The sequence below is a fragment of the Dipodomys spectabilis genome, unplaced genomic scaffold, assembly GCF_019054845.1.
Source record: "Dipodomys spectabilis isolate Male_0828 unplaced genomic scaffold, ASM1905484v1 ptg000693l, whole genome shotgun sequence".
NCBI lineage: Eukaryota > Metazoa > Chordata > Mammalia > Rodentia > Heteromyidae > Dipodomys > Dipodomys spectabilis.
In genome coordinates, this window is record NW_024871370.1 from 27,072 (window position 1) to 46,279 (window position 19,208).

At 54.1% G+C, this 19,208-nt stretch overlaps 1 protein-coding gene across 1 annotated transcript in view; it reads left to right on the forward strand.

Annotated features, from left to right (window-relative positions):
* The first annotated feature begins 204 nt into the window (after positions 1-204).
* Positions 205-19,208, forward strand: part of Cfap46 (cilia and flagella associated protein 46) — a 103,569-nt gene continuing 84,565 nt past the window's right edge. Inside the window, exons 1-9 of the mRNA XM_042672300.1 lie at positions 205-253; positions 899-1,023; positions 1,342-1,473; positions 1,806-1,870; positions 3,160-3,324; positions 3,980-4,103; positions 4,481-4,575; positions 4,953-5,063; positions 16,382-16,481. Of these exons, the coding sequence (XP_042528234.1) occupies positions 205-253; positions 899-1,023; positions 1,342-1,473; positions 1,806-1,870; positions 3,160-3,324; positions 3,980-4,103; positions 4,481-4,575; positions 4,953-5,063; positions 16,382-16,481 (966 nt within the window). The remainder of the gene's footprint in view (positions 254-898; positions 1,024-1,341; positions 1,474-1,805; positions 1,871-3,159; positions 3,325-3,979; positions 4,104-4,480; positions 4,576-4,952; positions 5,064-16,381; positions 16,482-19,208) is intronic.

Genomic DNA, 19,208 nt, shown 5'->3' on the forward strand with positions numbered 1-19,208 from the left:
TCCTAGCAGGACGGACAGAGCGGTGGTTGGAGGTTGGCAGGCCAGCAGCAGCCCGCGCCCCGCCCCGCGCGGAGCTGAGCCGCCGCAGCCGGTTCCGCCGGTCTCACGCCTCTCCCCCGCCCCGCGGGCCAGATCCGCGTCCCGCTGGTCGCTAGGCAACCGCCGTTGGTCGGGCCTTGGCTGACAGAGCTCGGCCCAGGCGCCATGGACCTGGTCATCACACAGGAGCTGGCCCGCGCAGAGAGCCGCCAAGGTACCCGTGGGCCGGACCTCCCACCCCGTGGGCCGGACCTCCCACCCCGTGGGTCAGACCTCTGATCCCCGTGGGCCGGACCTCCCACCCCGTGGGCCCGGACCTCCCACCCCGTGGGCCGGACCTCCCACCCCGTGGGCCGGACCTCCCACCCCGTGGGCCGGACCTAGGTGGGACGTGGGGTCTCCACAGGCCAATGGGTGGGACGTGGGGTCTCCACAGGCCAATGGGTGGGACGTGGGGTCTCCACAGGTCCAATGGGTGGGACGTGGGGTCTCCGCAGGGCAATGGGTGGGACGTGGGGTCTCCGCGGGCCAATGGGTGGGACGTGGGGTCTCCGCGGGCCAGTGGGTGGGACGTGGGGTCTCCACGGGCCAATGGGTGGGACGTGGGGTCTCCGCGGGGCAATGGGTGGGACGTGGGGTCTCCACAGGTCCAATGGGTGGGACGTGGGGTCTCCACGGGCCAATGGGTGGGACGTGGGGTCTCCGTGGGGCAATGGGTGGGACGTGGGGTCTCCGCGGGGCAATGGGTGGGACGTGGGGTCTCCACAGGCCAATGGGTGGGACGTGGGGGTCTCCGCGGGCCAATCGGTGGGTCTTCTCTCCTAACACCTTGTGCCTCCGCCCACCCCTGCGCGGGTAGACGCAGAGGCCCTGGAACGAGCCTACCAGTTGATCAAATCTGCCAACCTGGGGAAGTCTGAGTTCGACCCCTCAGAAAGCTTCAGCCCAGACCTGTTTGTGCTGTGTGCAGAGCAGGCTCTCAAGGTGACTGCCCAGCCCCTTGGGAGGGCATCCCTACCTCTGGATGCGCACAGCTGAAGAGGCCAGTGGGGTGGGGGGACCCAAGGGAAGGGTGGGGTCAGCGATTCTGAGAGGGAGGTAGGGGTGGGCGGGTGATCCTGGGAGGGAGGGGGGGAGGGCAGTGATCCTTGGAGGAGGGGCGTATGGATGACCCATGGGGAGAGGAAGTGACCCCGTGGGGGAGGGGTGTGTGGGTGACCCTGGGGGGCAGGGGGTCGGCACTCAGGATGTACCATCCAAAGAGAATCTTTCAGGTTCTCTTCCGGTCCTGTTGTCTTGCAGATGGGACGGCCAGAGGTGAGCGAGGACTGCATCCAGATGTACTTCAAGGTGAAGGGACCCGTCACCCAGTTTCTGGGTCGAGCACACCTGTGCAGGGCCCAGTTATGTGCCCCACAGTCCGTGAACAGCCTGGTGAGAGCACCCGGCCCCCAGCATCAGCGGGTGGCAGCCTACACAGGCCTTAGCAAATGGAGTGACAGCCAGGGTGGCGCTTTCCCTGTGGCGCCAGTCACTGCTTGTCAGGTGGCTGACGTGTGTGGGCTGTGTCTGAGGAGCAGCGGGGGGCTGGGGGAGCCGGTGCCTGGTGCAGGCTGTGGGGTTCCTGTCTCACTCAGCCCCCCCCTCCCCCCGGCTCCTCACTGTGTGTAAGCACCGTCTTCAGTGTGTGTCGGCAGAAGTGACAGCAGCGGAGGGCACTTAGGTGGCAAGGTCGTTTCACTTGTGCATCCTTGATGTTGTTTTAGGAGGAATTTGAAAACTGTGTGACTCAGTACATGAAGGCTATAAACTTTGCCAAAGGAGAACCGAGGTAGGCCTGGGTGAGCTGTCCCTCCCTCGCGGGGTTAGTGCCAACACCCATCCGTGGCTCTATCTGCTTGGGCGGTCCAGCTCCCCTTTCGGGTCTGTGTTGTGTTTTTAAGAGTGTTTGATCACAGGGGTGTCTTGTTGCGTGGGAGATGACCGTGTCCACACAGACGCCTTCCTGAGTGGCTGGTTAGGGTGTAGACGAGGTGTTCTCTGTGGACCTATCCCCTGGGCCGCTCTCCCTGGCCTTCCAAGGTCAGCATCTCAGCCAGGCACTGGTGGCTCAATCCTGGGAACTGAGGAAAGCCACTGGGATGCTATCTCCACTTTAACCACCCAAAAGCCAGAAGTGGAGCTGTGGCTCTAGTTGATAGAGCTCCAGCCTTGAGTGAAAAAGCTAAGGGACAGGGCCCATGCCCTGAGTTCAAGCCTCAGCACTGACATCAAAAAACAAAAAAAGTATGTCTCCAGTGGGCTGGCTGCCCACTGCTCCTGGGCCAAGGTCTCCCGTCGGCAAAGGTGCCTGCTCACCGTCCAGCGGGTGTCCACATGATGAGTGCTTTCTTCTCCACAAATGGCACTGTTGGAAGTGTTCAGCTCACACCTAAACTGGAACTGCTGGCCTGTGGGGTATGGTAGGGAGTGTGAGGGACTCCCATTCACTCTCCTCTGGGATGGGCTTCCCTGGCCCCAGTCTCCCTGCCACAAGGTTGGGGGCCCAGCCCCGAGCCAGGGCCTGAGCACAGCCTGTTGTGGAGGGTGGTGCCGGAGGCTGGGGCAGGCCAGGGGGTGACATGGTGGTCAGAGCTGCCTCTGGAGGACTAGGGGGTGGCCCAGACTGCCCTTGGGGCCAAGAATTGCCTGCTGTTAGGCATCGGGTAGGACCTCAGGTCCCCGAGCCCCAGAGGAAGAGCCGCCCTCCATTGGTACCTTCCAGCCCCTGTGCCGCCCCCGTCTCCCTCCCCCCTCACACTTTCACGGAATTCTTCCCCCTCCACTGGCCTGATGCCCTTCATTCAGCGCCACCTTCCATGCACGCTCCTCTCCAGCTCGTGGAGGGTTTTCATGGGAATCACAACCTTGTAGAATAAATGAGAGTAGCCCAGTCCAGACCTGGGAATCATGGCAGCGTGTGGCAGACTTATGCAGCATGGGGCAGCCCTTGGTCCCGGGGCAGGGTGGTACGGGGTGGGTACTGGAGGGTGTGGGGCATCTGCCCTTTCTCCCGGCCAGGGCTGGGGCCGGAGCCCCTGCTGCAGCTGCCCCAGACCCTGACGTGGCCCCTACCCACAGGTATTACTTCCTGGTGTTCAATGCTTCGGTGCTGTACTGGCACATGGTGAGGCCCTTCCTCATCCCAGGATACCACCACTTGGTGATCCCCAGCCTCGCCCAGATTGTCAGCGTGTTAAATCAGACAGAGGAGGAAGACAAGGAGTGGCGAGCCGAGCTGATGATGTGAGTGGCTTGCCCTGGCCCCGCCACCTGGGTGGCAGATCCTGCCCATCCTTGACTCTGGACTGCGACTCTGGTGGCCAGCCTGTAGTCCCTGCCATCGATCCCACAGTGCCTGCCTCTCCCTATGACCTGTCTACAGACAAGAGAGGTGTGTCCAGTCTCCAAGCAAAGGAATTACAGTTCCACCTCCAGACCCAGCCCACAGTTTAAAAATCTTAGTGCAGTGAATTCTTAGCATAGTGAGCACTCCAGCAGATAGCTAAGCCATGAGACAGCACCGGTGCCTGCTGGCCCAGCCAGACCTGAGAGCTACAGCCAACCCAGATAGACCATCAGCACTGGCCTGGTCACCGTGGGCTGGCCCGGAAGGAGAGCTGTCTGTGCAGGCCAGGGACCTGACCATGGTATCCGAACCAGACTCCACTCTTAAATCTCCATCAGAAATTGTGGGCTTGTGGCCATTTGGAGAGCCTTTAAATGAAGTCGCTATGGATAAAAATGCTTCTTCGGTGTCCTTTTTGAATGTCCCTTTGGTTGCTGTGGCGTCCGTCTCCCGCGTCGGTCCTCCAGGCCCTTTCTAAGTTTGTGACACGTAAGCATGCCCCTGCGCGCAGCGCCCTGGCGGCCGCTCAGCCCTCCGCTTTTGTGTTGCCAGGGAGCTGCTGGACTGCTACCTGGAGGCGGGGAGGAAGGAGGACGCGGCCAAGTTCTGCACCACAGTGGCACCCTTCATAAAGGCCAACGTGACGCACAAGTACCGGCAGATCTTCTCCCTCATGGTGAGAAGCCGCTGCTCAGGAAACTGCATGGCACGTAGCACCCAAACACCATAAACAATCTGCGGACACCACAGGAAGCAAGTCCGGGCTTCCACCGCGTGTTGTATGATTGCTTTGGTCACTGGGGTGCAAATTTTGAAGAACAGGAAACCTGTAGTGTTACAATTTCTAAGGCCTGAGCCCCCAGAGCATTCGCCCCTTGTTAATATGATTGAATCAGCTTTAAATTAGAGCTGAAAAATCTGAAGATAAAGCTTAGTGAAGAGATACATCTTAATTACAAATGTCAAATTTGTAAGTAATAAAACCAAGACCCAGAACTATGTCTCTAATTCCTTGTTTGGATCCAGATCGATACTCTGTGTATTTTATGTCAGGTTCGTCATGAATTAATGGATGAGCTCCAGTTAAGGGAAGAAAAGAAGAGTTCCATCAACCTGTCCGTCTCCTTCCACATCAACACACTGAAGGCGTGAGTGGCTGGGGACAGCGCAGGCCGAGGTCACCTCCCCTGGGGAGCCTGAGGCCCTGAGGCCTCCGCCAGGTCGGGCTCGAGACACCCAGTGCCCAACGATGCCGAGCACTCCTGTGACGGGGACCGTGACAGGGGTTGGAGCTCCCCAGAGGGCAGCGCTGGCGGTGGCCTGTGGCCTATCTCAGTCTTGCTTGGGCAGAAGGGATCCATACGGTGGAGGACAGCATTTGTCTCATGAGGAGGGGCTGAGGGGAGAGAGGAGGAAAACCAGAGCTGGGACCACAGGCAACAGATGGGAGACAGATGCCCAGATTTAGCTTCCCGTAGAACAATGTTAACAAATTGTCAGTTTGTCTTGTTTGAATTCATTCTAGAAAACTGGATAAAAATGAAGTTCCAGAAGACTTCAGTGAAAGTCTGACAAAAGCCTATAAAAATTTAAGTCAGTACGATCACGAGCAGTCTCCTGCAGCCAAGGAAGAAAAGTAAGTGTGTGTTTACACTTGACCCCACAGAAAGCAGAAAGTACCAGAATGTGTGAAACGGCTCAAAACTCGGCACGCTGTCAGGGCGGAGCTGGTGTATGTGTGCCGGCTGTGGAGCCTGGCTGGCCAGCTGTGGTCCTGAGGCCGGTACTGTTGGAAGGCACTTGGTGAGGCGACTTCATGTCTAACCTTGCAGAACCAAACTTAACTCTGCACACCCACAGTCTCAAGTCATTTAGTATTTGGCAGGTCACAGTGTGAACAGCTGAACAGCCAGCGGTGGGGCTGGGGGAGGGGTGGGAGGGGCCTGGGCATTGTCACCTGGAGAGCCGGGGACCGCCCTCCTCCCTCAGGCGCTTTGTCTCTTCACGGTCAGTGAGGGCTGCTGGCACCATGGCTGGGGCCTCTCATCTCTCATCTGATGCCCAGCCGGTGAGAATCTCCCTCCTGGTCCTCAGCCGAGCTGCTGCGGCATAAGGCCCCTGGCCTCCCCTGCAGGAAGGCCCTGTGTGTGAGGGTAGGAAGCTTGCCGTTTGCTCTGGGACTAGTGGTGAGGCCTGGTGTGGACGGGGGGCGTCCGGTGCTTCCCTAGCCTGCCAGTGCTCTGTCCCCAAGAAGCGTGAGGCTCAGGTGAGGCTCTGCAGGGTGTCGGTGGGCCTGACCCCAGGACCCGTGTCTTCTTCAGGAGAGCGCACAGGGACAGGCCACAGGACAACAGGAGATGCTCGGCTGGCTGAGTGTGGCCGAGGCTGCGGAGCCAGGGCCCTGCCCAAGCCTCAGCTGAGTTGGGCCAGGGGTGCGGAGGCTTGGCCCTGTTTGTGGTGTGAGCCACTGGCCTGCGGCACTCTGGGGCGACCGCCCTGGAAATGATGTGGGTTGTGTGTTCCTGGTTACTGCTCCACAGCAAGCGCCCCCAGTCCACAGCAGAGCTCCAGCGAGGGGGCCGAGGCCGCCCTCTGGTGGCTGGCTCACATGGCTGCCTGTGAGATCCAGCTGCAGGTGGACTACAGCTGACTTGGCACCGCAGAGACAGGAAAGGCCAGCACTGGCGGCAGAGCGCCAGGCAGTCTGTGTGGGTGGCCCAGCCAGACTGTGGCGGTCTCTGCACTAGACACTGGCTGCCCGAGAGAGAGGGACATGCTCCAGTGTCCCTCCCCCCTGCTTCAGTGTCCCTCTCCCCTGCTCCAGTGTGCCCCTCCCCCCTGCTCAAGTGTGTCCCTCCCCCCTGCTCCAGTGTGTCCCTCCCCCCTGCTCCAGTGTCCCTCCCCCTGCTCCAGTGTGTCCCTCCCCCTGCTCCAGTGTGTCCCTCCCCCTGCTCCAGTGTGTCCCTCCCCCCTGCTCCAGTGTGCCCCTCCCCCCTGCTCCAGTGTCCCTCCCCCCTGCTCCAGTGTCCCTCCCCCCTGCTCCAGTGTCCCTCCCCCCTGCTCCAGTGTGTCCCTCCCCCCTGCTCCAGTGTGTCCCTCCCCCCTGCTCCAGTGTGCCCCTCTCCCCTGCTCCAGTGTGTCCCTCCCCCCTGCTCCAGTGTCCCTCCCCCCTGCTCCAGTGTCCCTCCCCCCTGCTCCAGTGTGCCCCTCCCCCCTGCTCAAGTGTGTCCCTCCCCCCTGCTCCAGTGTGTCCCTCCCCCTGCTCCAGTGTGTCCCTCCCCCCTGCTCCAGTGTGCCCCTCCCCCCTGCTCCAGTGTCCCTCCCCCCTGCTCCAGTGTCCCTCCCCCCTGCTCCAGTGTCCCTCCCCCCTGCTCCAGTGTGCCCCTCCCCCCTGCTCAAGTGTGTCCCTCCCCCCTGCTCCAGTGTGTCCCTCCCCCTGCTCCAGTGTGTCCCTCCCCCCTGCTCAAGTGTGTCCCTCCCCCCTGCTCCAGTGTGTCCCTCCCCCTGCTCCAGTGTCCCTCCCCCCTGCTCCAGTGTGCCCCTCCCCCCTGCTCCAGTGTCCCTCCCCCCTGCTCCAGTGCCCCTCCCCCCTGCTCAAGTGTGCCCCTCCCCCCTGCTCCAGTGTGTCCCTCCCCCCTGCTCCAGTGTGCCCCTCCCCCCTGCTCCAGTGTCCCTCCCCCCTGCTCCAGTGTCCCTCCCCCCTGCTCCAGTGTGACCCTCCCCCCTGCTCCAGTGTGCCCCTCTCCCCTGCTCCACTGTGTCCCTCCCCCTGCTCCAGTGTGTCCCTCCCCCCTGCTCCAGTGTGCCCCTCCCCCCTGCTCCAGTACCCCTCCCCCCTGCTCAAGTGTGCCCCTCCCCCCTGCTCCAGTGTCCCTCCCCCCTGCTCCAGTGTCCCTCCCCCCTGCTCCAGTGTGTCCCTCCCCCCTGCTCCAGTGTCCCTCCCCCCTGCTTCAGTGTGCCCCTCCCCCTGTTCCAGTGTCCCTCCCCCTGCTCCAGTGTGCCCCTCCCCCTGCTCCAGTGTGCCCCTCCCCCTGTTCCAGTGTGTCCCTCCCCCCTGCTCCAGTGTCCCTCCCCCCTGCTCCAGTGTCCCTCCCCCCTGCTCCAGTGTGCCCCTCCCCCTGTTCCAGTGTGTCCCTCCCCCCTGCTCCAGTGTGCCCCTCCCCCCTGCTCCAGTGTGCCCCTCTCCCCTGCTCCAGTGTCCCTCCCCCCTGCTCCAGTGTGTCCCTCCCCCCTGCTCAAGTGTGCCCCTCCCCCCTGCTCCAGTGTCCCTCCCCCTGCTCCAGTGTCCCTCCCCCCTGCTCCAGTGTGTCCCTCCCCCTGCTCCAGTGTCCCTCCCCCCTGCTCCAGTGTGTCCCTCCCCCCTGCTCCAGTGTGTCCCTCCCCCCTGCTCAAGTGTGTCCCTCCCCCCTGCTCCAGTGTGCCCCTCCCCCCTGCTCCAGTGTGTCCCTCCCCCCTGCTCCAGTGTCCCTCCCCCCTGCTCCAGTGTGTCCCTCCCCCTGTTCCAGTGTGCCCCTCCCCCCTGCTCCAGTGTGCCCCTCTCCCCTGCTCCAGTGTCCCTCCCCCCTGCTCCAGTGTGCCCCTCCCCCCTGCTCAAGTGTGTCCCTCCCCCTGCTCCAGTGTCCCTCCCCCCTGCTCCAGTGTCCCTCCCCCCTGCTCCAGTGTGTCCCTCCCCCCTGCTCCAGTGTGCCCCTCCCCCTGCTCAAGTGTGTCCCTCCCCCCTGCTCCAGTGTGTCCCTCCCCCCTGCTCCAGTGTGTCCCTCCCTCCTGCTCCAGTGTGCCCCTCCCCCTGCTCCAGTGTCCCTCCCCCCTGCTCCAGTGTGTCCCTCCCCCTGCTCCAGTGTCCCTCCCCCCTGCTGGTGTCCCTCCCCCCTGCTCCAGTGTGCCCCTCCCCCTGCTCAAGTGTGTCCCTCCCCCCTGCTCCAGTGTGCCCCTCCCCCTGCTCAAGTGTGTCCCTCCCCCCTGCTCCAGTGTCCCTCCCCCCTGCTCCAGTGTGTCCCTCCCCCCTGCTCCAGTGTGTCCCTCCCCCCTGCTCCAGTGTCCCTCCCCCCTGCTCCAGTGTGCCCCTCCCCCCTGCTCCAGTGTCCCTCCCCCCTGCTCCAGTGTGCCCCTCCCCCCTGCTCCAGTGTCCCTCCCCCCTGCTCAAGTGTGTCCCCCCCCTGCTCTAGTGTGGCCCTCCCCCTGCTCCAGTGTGTCCCTCCCCCCTGCTCCAGTGTCCCTCCCCCCTGCTCCAGTGTGCCCCTCTCCCCTGCTCCAGTGTCCCTCCCCCCTGCTCCAGTGTCCCTCCCCCCTGCTCCAGTGTGCCCCTCCCCCTGTTCCAGTGTCCCTCCCCCCTGCTCCAGTGTGCCCCTCTCCCCTGCTCCAGTGTGTCCCTCCCCCCTGCTCCAGTGTCCCTCCCCCCTGCTCCAGTGTCCCCCCCCTGCTCCAGTGTCCCTCCCCCTGCTCCAGTGTGTCCCTCCCCCCTGCTCCAGTGTCCCTCCCCCCTGCTCCAGTGTGCCCCTCCCCCCTGCTCCAGTGTGTCCCTCCCCCCTGCTCAAGTGTGTCCCTCCCCCCTGCTCCAGTGTGCCCCTCTCCCCTGCTCCAGTGTGTCCCTCTCCCTGCTCCAGTGTCCCTCCCCCTGCTCCAGTGTGTCCCTCCCCCCTGCTCCAGTGTGCCCCTCTCCCCCTGCTGTGCAGAAACTCTTTAATTTGATATAGTCTAATATGTCAGTTCTTTTGCCCATCCTCTTTCAGTCAGAAAAAACTTACCTGTGCCTATAATTTCAGGGTCTGCACATTTGCCCTACAGTAGATTTAGAGTTCCAGCTCTTACTTTGAGCTCTCTGATCCAATTGGCACATGATTGGAGGCAGGGGTTCAGTTTCAGTTGCTTGCAGATGGAGCTCCAGCTCCCCAGCACCATTTTTGAAGGGGATACCTTTTCTCTAAAGCATGTTTTTTGCTCCTTTATTAAAACTTAGCTAGCTGTTGCTGTGGGATTTTACTTCTGGACCTTCTATACTGTTCCATTGGTCTTCAAACTGTTTTTGAACGAGTACCAAGCTTTTTTTGTTACCATGGTTCTGTCGTATAATCCCAAGTCTGGTATTGTGATACACTTTTTACTTTGGATTGCTTTTGTTTTCCAGGGTGTTTTATGCTTCTAAATGAATTTTGTATTGACTTTTCTCATTCTATGAGGAATGATGTTGGGATTTGGGTGGGCATTGTGTTGGATCTGTGGACGGCTTTTGGCAGTATGGCTGTCTTCACGGTGTTGAATTCTGCTGCCCCCGGAGCACGGGAGCTCTTTGCATCTCTGACTCCTTCTTCAATGTCTTTCTTCAAGGTTTTATAGCTCTCATTGTAGAGATTTGTGACTTTCTTGGTTAATACCCAGGTCTTTTATTATTTTTGAGTTTACTGTGAATGGAATTTCCCCCTGATTTCTTTCTCACCCTGTTCATTGTTCATATATAAAATGTAAATATATAAATATATTAAAAAGTTAGTGCTTTTTGCATATTGGTTTTATATCCTGCTATGTTTACAGAGGTATTTATTAAGTTTTAGATTTTTTTTTGTAAGGTCTCCAGGGTCTGTTAACTATAGGATCACGTCATCTGTAAACAGGGATAATTCCACTTCTTCCTTCCCTCTTGGAATTCCTTTTCTTTCTCCAGTCTTCCTGCTCTGGCTAGGAATTCTGGTGCTATACTGAGTGAGTGGGAGAGCAGAGGCCCTTTCCCATGCTTTAGAGGAAATGATCACATTGTCTCCTATTCCATGTGATGTGGGCCATAGATCTGTCCCATGAAGTTCAGATGAGTTTCTTCCATTCCTGATTCTTCAAAGCTCTTATCATAAAATGATGGTAAATTTCATCAGACTTTTTTCTGCATCGATTGCAAAGATCCTGTGGTTTTGGTTCTTGATTCTGTGTATGTGGTGTATTACACTTATTTTAATGTAATTTTAGGGATGAAACCAACTTGATCATGATGTATGATTTTTTTAATGTACTGTTGAATTTGGTTTGTAGGAATTTTATTGAGAATTCTTGCAACAATGTTCAACAAAAGTAATTCATAATTCTGTTTTTGTTGTGTTTTTTTCTAGTTTTGGTATGATTGTAATATTTGCTTGTCAGAATAAGTTTTGTAGTATTCCTCTTTTATTTTGTAAAAGAGATCGAGATATATTGGTATTAGTTCTTTGAGGTCTGGCAGAATTTGGCAGTGAATCCATCTGGTTCTGGGCTTTTCTTTGTTGGGAGATTCTTTATTACTATTTCAGTTTAGTTGCTTGTTACGTATGTAATAGCCTCTTAGTTTAATTTAAGCAGGTCAACTCTAAGAATTTATGAGCTGGGTGCCGGTGGCTCACGCCTGTAATCCTACCTAATCAGGAGGCTGAGATCTGAGGATCACAGTTTAAAGCCAGCCAGAGCAAAAAAGTCTATGACACTCTTATCTCCAATTAAGCACCAGCCAAAGTGGAGCTGTAGCTCAAGTGGTAGAGTTCTAGGCTCAAGCACAAAAGCTCAGGGACAGCATCCCAACCCAGGACCCGCAATAAATAAATAAATAAAATATCTATTTCTTCTTATTTGAATGTAGGCTTCTAAAGAATTTCCTCATGATCCTTTGATTTGTTTGGAATGTGTTGTGATATTCCCTATTCATCTCTAACTTTATTAATTTGAGTCTCCTCTCAATCTTGGGTCAAATTAGCTATCAGTCTTATTTTTATCAAATAACCAATTTTTTGTCTCATTCTTTTTATAGTCTCCACTCATTCATTTCTTTCCTAGTTTTTGCTGTTTCTTTATAACTGCTAGTTGGGACTTGGTTTGTTCCTGTTTGTCCAGGTGTTTGAGGTATATTATAAGTCTGCCTACTTGAGAACTCTGTTTGTTTTTGTTTTTTCTATTTGAGAACTTTTTTCATTTGTTTTTAATATCGGCACTGATGGCTATAATTTTCCTCTCAATACTGCCTTTTCATCTCAAAGTTTCTGGTGTTTTCAAAGCTTTTGATGTCATTAGATTCCAAGAACTTGTTGGTTTCTCCTTTTACTGCTTCAGTTACCTACATGGCATTGGACAGTGCACGGTTTGGTCTCCAAGCATGTGAATATTTTTTGTAGCACCTTTTGCTGTTGAGCTGTAGTTTAATTCTATTATGATCTAATAGAATAGTAGTAGTTACTTCAGTTTTCTGTTAAGTGCTCAGACTGGTATAAGTCTCAGGATGCGATCTGTGCTGTGTGGTAACTGGATGAAATGCTCTTCAGATCTCTGTTTGATGACCTGTCTGCTGGCAGAAGTGTTCACACTGTTTGATGACCTGTCTGCTGGTGAGAGTGTTCACACTGTTTGATGACCTGTCTGCTGGTGGTAGTGTTCCCGCTGTTTGATGACCTGTCTGATGGTGGGAGTGTTCACGCTGTTTGATGACCTGTCTGCTGGTGAGAGTGTTCACACTATTTGATCACCTGTCTGCTGGTGGGAGTGTTCATACTGTTTGATGACCTGTCTGCTGGCAGGAGTGTTCACACTGTTTGATGACCTGTCTGCTGGTAGGAGTTTTCACACTGTTTGATGACCTGTCTGCTGGCAGGAGTGTTCATATTGTTTGATGACCTGTCTGCTGGTGGGAGTGTTCACACTGTTTGATCACCTGTCTGCTGGTAGGAGTGTTCACACTGTTTGATGACCTGTCTGCTGTTGGGAGTGTTCACACTGTTTGATGACCTGTCTGCTGGCGAGAGTGTTCACACTATTTGATGACCTGTCTGCTGGCAGGAGTGTTCACGCTGTTTGATGACCTGTCTGCTGGTAGGAGTGTTCATACTGTTTGATGACCTGTCTGCTGTTGGGAGTGTTCACACTGTTTGATGACCTGTCTGCTGGCGAGAGTGTTCACACTATTTGATGACCTGTCTGCTGCCAGGAGTGTTCACGCTGTTTGATGACCTGTCTGCTGGTAGGAGTGTTCATACTGTTTGATGACCTGTCTGCTGGTGGGAGTGTTCAGACTGTTGGGATGACCTGTCTGCTGGCGGGTGTGTTGACACTATTTGATGACCTGTCTGCTGGTGGGAGTGTTAACACTGTTTGATGACCTGTCTGCTGGTAGGAGTGTTCACACTGTTTGATGACTTGTCTGCTGGTAGGAGTGTTCACACTGTTTGATGACCTGTCTGCTGGCAGGAGTGTTCATACTGTTTGATGACCTGTCTGCTGGCAGGACTGTTCACACTGTTTGATGACCTGTCTGCTGGCAGGAGTGTTCACACTGTTTGATGACCTGTCTGCTGTTGGGAGTGTTCACACTGTTTGATGACCTGTCTGCTGGCGAGAGTGTTCACACTATTTGATGACGTGTCTGCTGGCAGGAGTGTTCACGCTGTTTGATGACCTGTCTGCTGGTAGGAGTGTTCACACTGTTTGATGACCTGTCTGCTGGTGGGAGTGTTCAGACTGTTGGGATGACCTGTCTGCTGGCGGGTGTGTTGACACTATTTGATGACCTGTCTGCTGGCGGGAATGTTAACACTGTTTGATGACCTGTCTGCTGGTAGGAGTGTTCACACTGTTTGATGACCTGTCTGCTGGTGGGAGTGTTCACACTATTTGATGACCTGTCTGCTGGCAGGAGTGTTCACACTGTTTGATGACCTTTCTGCTGGTGGTAGTGTTCACACTATTTGATGACCTGTCTGCTGGTGGTAGTGTTCACGCTGTTTGATGACCTGTCTGATGGTGGGAGTGTTCAAGCTGTTTGATGACCTGTCTGCTGGCAAAAGTGTTCACACTATTTGATGACCTGTCTGCTGTTGGGACTGTTTGATGACCTGTCTGCTGGTGGGAGTGTTCACACTGTTTGATGACCTGTCTGCTGGTGGGAGTGTTCAGACTGTTGGGATGACCTGTCTGCTGTTGGGAGTGTTCACACTGTTTGATGACCTGTCTGCTGGTAGGAGTGTTCACACTATTTGATGACCTGTCTGCTGGCAGGAGTGTTCACACTGTTTGATGACCTGTCTGCTGGCGGGAGTGTTCACACTGTTTGATGACCTGTCTGCTGGCGGGAGTGTTCACAATGTTTGATGACCTGTCTGCTGGTGGGAGCGTTCACACTGTTTGATGACCTGTCTGCTGGTGGGAGTGTTCATACTATTTGATGACCTGTCTGCTGTTGGGAGTGTTCACACTATTTGATGACCTGTCTGCTGGCAAAAGTGTTCACACTATTTGTTGACCTGTCTGCTGGCGGGTGTGTTCACACTATTTGATGACCTGTCTGCTGGCGGGTGTGTTGACACTATTTGATGACCTGTCTGCTGTTGGGAGTGTTCACACTGTTTGATGACCTGTCTGCTGGTAGGAGTGTTCACACTGTTTGATGACCTGTCTGCTGGTAGGAGTGTTCACACTGTTTGATGACCTGTCTGCTGGCGGGAGTGTTAACACTGTTTGATGACCTGTCTGCTGGTGGGAGTGTTCACACTGTTTGATGACCTGTCTGCTGGTGAGAGTGTTCACACTGTTTGATGACCTGTCTGCTGGCGGGAGTGTTAACACTGATGACCTGTCTGCTGGCGGGTGTGTTCACACTATTTGATGACCTGTCTGCTGGCAGGAGTGTTAACACTGTTTGATGACCTGTCTGCTGGCAGGAGTGTTCACACTGTTTGATGACCTGTCTGCTGGCGGGAGTGTTAACACTGTTTGATGACCTGTCTGTTGGCAGGAGTGTTCACACTGTTTGATGACCTGTCTGCTGGTGGGAGTGTTCATACTGTTTGATGACCTGTCTGCTGGTGGGAGTGTTCACACTGTTTGATGACCTGTCTGCTGGCGGGAGTGTTAACACTGTTTGATGACCTGTCTGCTGGTGGGAGTGTTCACACTGTTTGATGACCTGTCTGCTGGTGAGAGTGTTCACACTGTTTGATGACCTGTCTGCTGGCAGGAGTGTTCACACTATTTGATGACCTGTCTGCTGGCAAAAGTGTTCACACTATTTGATGACCTGTCTGCTGGTAGGAGTGTTCATACTATTTGATGACCTGTCTGCTGACAGGAGTGTTGACACTGTTTGATGACCTGTCTGCTGGTGGGAGTGTTCACACTGTTTGATGACCTGTCCACTGGTGGGAGTGTTCACACTGTTTGATGATCTGTCTGCTGGCAGGAGTGTTCACACTGTTTGATAACCTGTCTGCTGGTGGGAGTGTTCACACTGTTTGATGACCTGTCTGCTGACAGGAGTGTTGACACTGTTTGATGACCTGTCTGCTGGCGGGAGTGTTCACACTGTTTGATGACCTGTCTGCTGGTGGGAGTGTTCACACTGTTTGATGACCTGTCTGCTGTTGGGAGTGTTCACACTGTTTGATGACCTGTCTGCTGTTGGGAGTGTTCACACTGTTTGATGACCTGTCTGCTGGTGAGAGTGTTCACACTGTTGGCATGACCTCTCTACTGCTGGGAGTATTCACGCTGTTTGGATGACCTGTCTGCTGGTGGGAGTGTTCACACTGTTGACATGACCTCTCTGCTGCTGGGAGCTGGTTCCTCCACTGCTTCTGAGCTGGGATGTATTACTTCAGTGTGTGACAGTGAACCCAAGTTTGCTGCTATCTCGTGCCTGTCTGTTGTCAGTTGTAAGTTGGATTCTTCTCATTCTCTTTATTTGTATGAAGTGAGCTTCTTTGTCTCTTCTGAATGATTTTGTTTTGAGGTCTATTTTACCAGATACAAACATGGTTGCTTCTGGCTGCTCTCTGAGCCCATTTGCTTGAAGGTCTTCTATCCTTTCTCTCTGAACTGACTTTTACTGATGCTGCTGACTTCCTGATCCCTTGCCCCAGCCACAGAAGCCAGACACCAGTTCTAAATTCCTTGCCATTTCCCTTCTTCGTCGATTGCTTTTCTATGATTTCCTGTGTTCCCATGAGCTCCATGAAGGTCCTCCTCTCTCCTCATCTTTCTCTCCTCAGAATCTACTCACTTTGTGTCACTGGATTTTTCTTGTTGATGGAATGAATGAATGGAATGAAATGAAAATGAAAAATGCTGTTCAGCCTTCATCTTGTCCTGCCCTCTGCTACATGAACTACCATTTCGATTTTATAGATTTTGCTAGCAGAAATGTTATATTTAACATGAGTTGGATGTTGGATAGCATTGACTCCCACCAGCCCAGTGCTCCATGCTGAACTGAGTCACTGAGGGTGAGGCTCAGAGGACCCTGGAGGTCTCTCTCTATCTGAGAGCCTCACAAGGTCTATCCGCTGCCCAGACAGAGGCTGCCAGCACCTGGTGGCTTTCAAACCAGGTACTGTGGAAGAGTCTCCACAGAGCAATGGGCAGGCATGAGGCCAGCAGGCCCGGCCCAGTCTGCGCACAGTACACTCTCCGTTCATCCTCACCGCCTGTGAGGAATATTAAGCTATACTGTTTCTTCTACAACCTGGTCCCTTTTCAAAGCCGATTGGCTACCACAGGCCCTTGTGCTTCCAACACATTTAACATAAGCTGGCCAGCTGCACTGAAGGCCATTTGTGAAATCCCAGATGGCCTGAGCACTGTCCAAGCAGAAGGCTGCCCCTCCCCGGGCCACCTGGCTCCTCACCCAGCCATCAGCATGGGTGCTGTGCAGGGCAGCATCCTGACGAATCTATGTGGCCCTGCTCTGCCCAGGGGACTGGGTGGGGACAACGCAGCATGTGAGGCCCAGCACGGAGGGCGGGGGGAGCAGCCAGGCTGTCACTGGGGAAGGCAGCCAGCACACAGGCCCAGCAGCGCCTTGGTTCGTCATTATTTCATATCAACCTGTCGCTCCTGCCTGAGTCCCAACAGAGCAGAGACACAGAGATGAGCGGTGTGCACAGAGGTGGGCAGTAAGCATGGCCAGGTGGATTTTCTTCCTGACCCCTGCTGAACCAATGCCCTCTCATTTCTTTCCAGGATGTCTTTGCTTTTTGAATTAGCTCATCTTTCTCTGGACCTGAAATGTCAGGGGGTAGCCTCTGACTGCATCTCAGATCTGAGTGAAATCGAGGACAAAGTAAGTGACTTAATGATATAACATACTGATGACATGGGCAGCAGAAACCCTCCAGCCCTCTTCACGTGTGCTGTGCATGGTCATCCGGTCCTCTTCATGTGTGTTTTATGTGGTCATGTGCACTGTGCACAGTCATCTGGTCCTCTACATGTGTGCTGTGCGTGGTCATCCAGTCCTCTTCATGTGTATTGTACATGGTCATGTATGTTGTGTGTGGTCATCTGGTCCTTTTCATGTGTGTTGTACATGGTCATCTGGTCCTTGTCATAAGCACTGTGCATGGTCATCTGGTCCTCTTCATGTGTGCTGTGCGTGGTCATCTGGTCTTCTTCATGTGTATTTTACATGGTCATGTGTGCTGTGCGTGGTCATCTGGTCCTCTTCATGTGTGCTGTGCATGGTCATGTGCACTGTGCAGAGTCATCTGGCCCTCTTCATGTGTGTTGTGCATGGTCATCTGGCCCTCTTCATGTGTGTTGTGCATGGTCATTGGTCCTCTTCATGTGTGTTATGTGTGGTCATCTGGTCCTCTTCATGTGTGTTGTGTGAGGTCATCTGGTCCTCTTCATGTGTGCTGTGTGTGGTCATCTGGTCTACTTCATGTGTTCTGTGGTCATCTGGCCCTCTTCATATGTGTTGTGCATGGTCATTGGTCCACTTCATGTGTGTTGTGTGTGGTCATCTGGTCCTCTTCATGTGTGTTGTGTGTGGTCATCTGGTCCACTTCATGTGTGCTGTGGTCATCTGGCCCTCTTCATATGTGTTGTGCATGGTCATCGGTCCTCTTCATGTGTGTTGTGTGTGGTCATCGGTCCTCTTCATGTGTGTTGCATGTAGTCTCTGGTCCTCTTCATGTGTGTTGTGTGTGGTCATCCGGTCCACTTCATGTGTGCTGTGGTCATCTGGTCCTCTTCATGTGCACTGTAAATGGTCATCATTCACGTATGCTGTGTGTGTCACCTGGTCCTTGTCATGTGTTTTGTACTTGGTCATGTGCATTGTGCACAGTCACTTGGTCCTCTTCATATGTGTTATACATGGTCATCAGTCCTCTTCATGTGCACTGTACATGGTTATCTGGTGATCTTCATGTATGCTGTGTGTGGTCATCTGGTCCTTTTCATGTGTGTTGTGCATGTCATCAGTCCTCTTCATGTGCATTGTACATGGTCATCTGGTGATCTTCATGTATGCTGTGTGTGGTCATCTGGTCCTTTTCATGTGTGTTGTGCATGTCATCAGTCCTCTTCATGTGTGCTGTACATGGTCATCTGGTGATTTTCATGTATGCTGTGCGTGGTCATCTGGTGCTCTTCACATATGCTGTGTGTGGTCACCTGGTCCTTTTCATGTGTGTTGTGCATGTCATCGGTCCTCTTCATGTGTGCTGCACGTGGTCATACAGTCCTCCTCATGTGTGGTCATCTGGCCCTTGTCATGTGTGTTGTACTTGGTCATGTGCACTGCATGGTCATCCGTCCCTCTTCATATGTATTGTACCTGGTCATCAGTCCTCTTCACGTGTGCTGTGCATGGTCATCTGGTCTTTTTCATGTGTGCTATGTGTGGTCATCTGCTCCTCTTCATGTGTGCTGTGTGTGGTCGCAGGTCCTCTTCATGTGCACTGTACATGGTCATCTGGTGCTCTTCATGTATGCTGTGTGTGGTCATCTGGTCTTCTTCATGTGTGTTGTACGTGGTCATCTGGTCCTCTTCATGTATGCTGTGCATGGTTATCTGCTCCTTTTCATGTGTGCTGTGTGTGGTCATCTGGTCCTCTTCATGTGTGTTGTGTGTGGTCGCAGGTCCTCTTCATGTGTGTTGTACGTTGTCATCTGGTCCTCTTCCTGTGTGTTGTACATGGTCATCTGGTCCTCTTCCTGTGTGTTGTACATGGTCATCTGGTCCTCTTCATGTGTGTTGTGTGTGGTCGCAGGTCCTCTTCATGTGTGTTGTACGTTGTCATCTGGTCCTCTTCCTGTGTGTTGTACATGGTCATCTGGTCCTCTTCCTGTGTGTTGTACATGGTCATCTGGTCCTCTTCATGTGTGTTGTACGTGGTCATCTGCTCCTTTTCATGTGTGCTGTGTGTAGTCTCTGGTCCTCTTCATGTATGTTGTACGTGGTCATCTGGTCCTCTTCATGTGTGTTGTACATGGTCATCTGCTTCTTTTCATGTGTGTTGCGTGTGATCTCAGGTCCTTTTATGTGTGTTGTGTGTGGTCGCAGGTCCTCTTCATGTATGTTGTACGTGGTCATCTAGTCCTCTTCATGTGTGCTGTGCGTGGTCATCTGCTTCTTTTCATGTGTGTTGCATGTGATCTCAGGTCCTCTTCATGTGTGTTGTGTGTGGTCATCTGGTCCTCTTCATGTGTGTTGTACGTGGTCATCTGCTCCTTTTCATGTGTGCTGTGTGTAGTCTCTGGTCCTCTTCATGTATGTTGTACGTGGTCATCTAGTCCTCTTCATGTGTGTTGTACATGGTCATCTGCTTCTTTTCATGTGTGTTGCGTGTGATCTCAGGTCCTCTTCATGTGTGTTGTACATGGTCATCTGCTTCTTTTCATGTGTGTTGTGTGTGGTCGCAGGTCCTCTTCATGTGTGCTGTGCATGGTCATCTGGTCCTCTTCATGTGTGTTGTACGTGGTCATCTGCTCCTTTTCATGTGTGCTGTGTGTAGTCTCTGGTCCTCTTCATGTATGTTGTACGTGGTCATCTAGTCCTCTT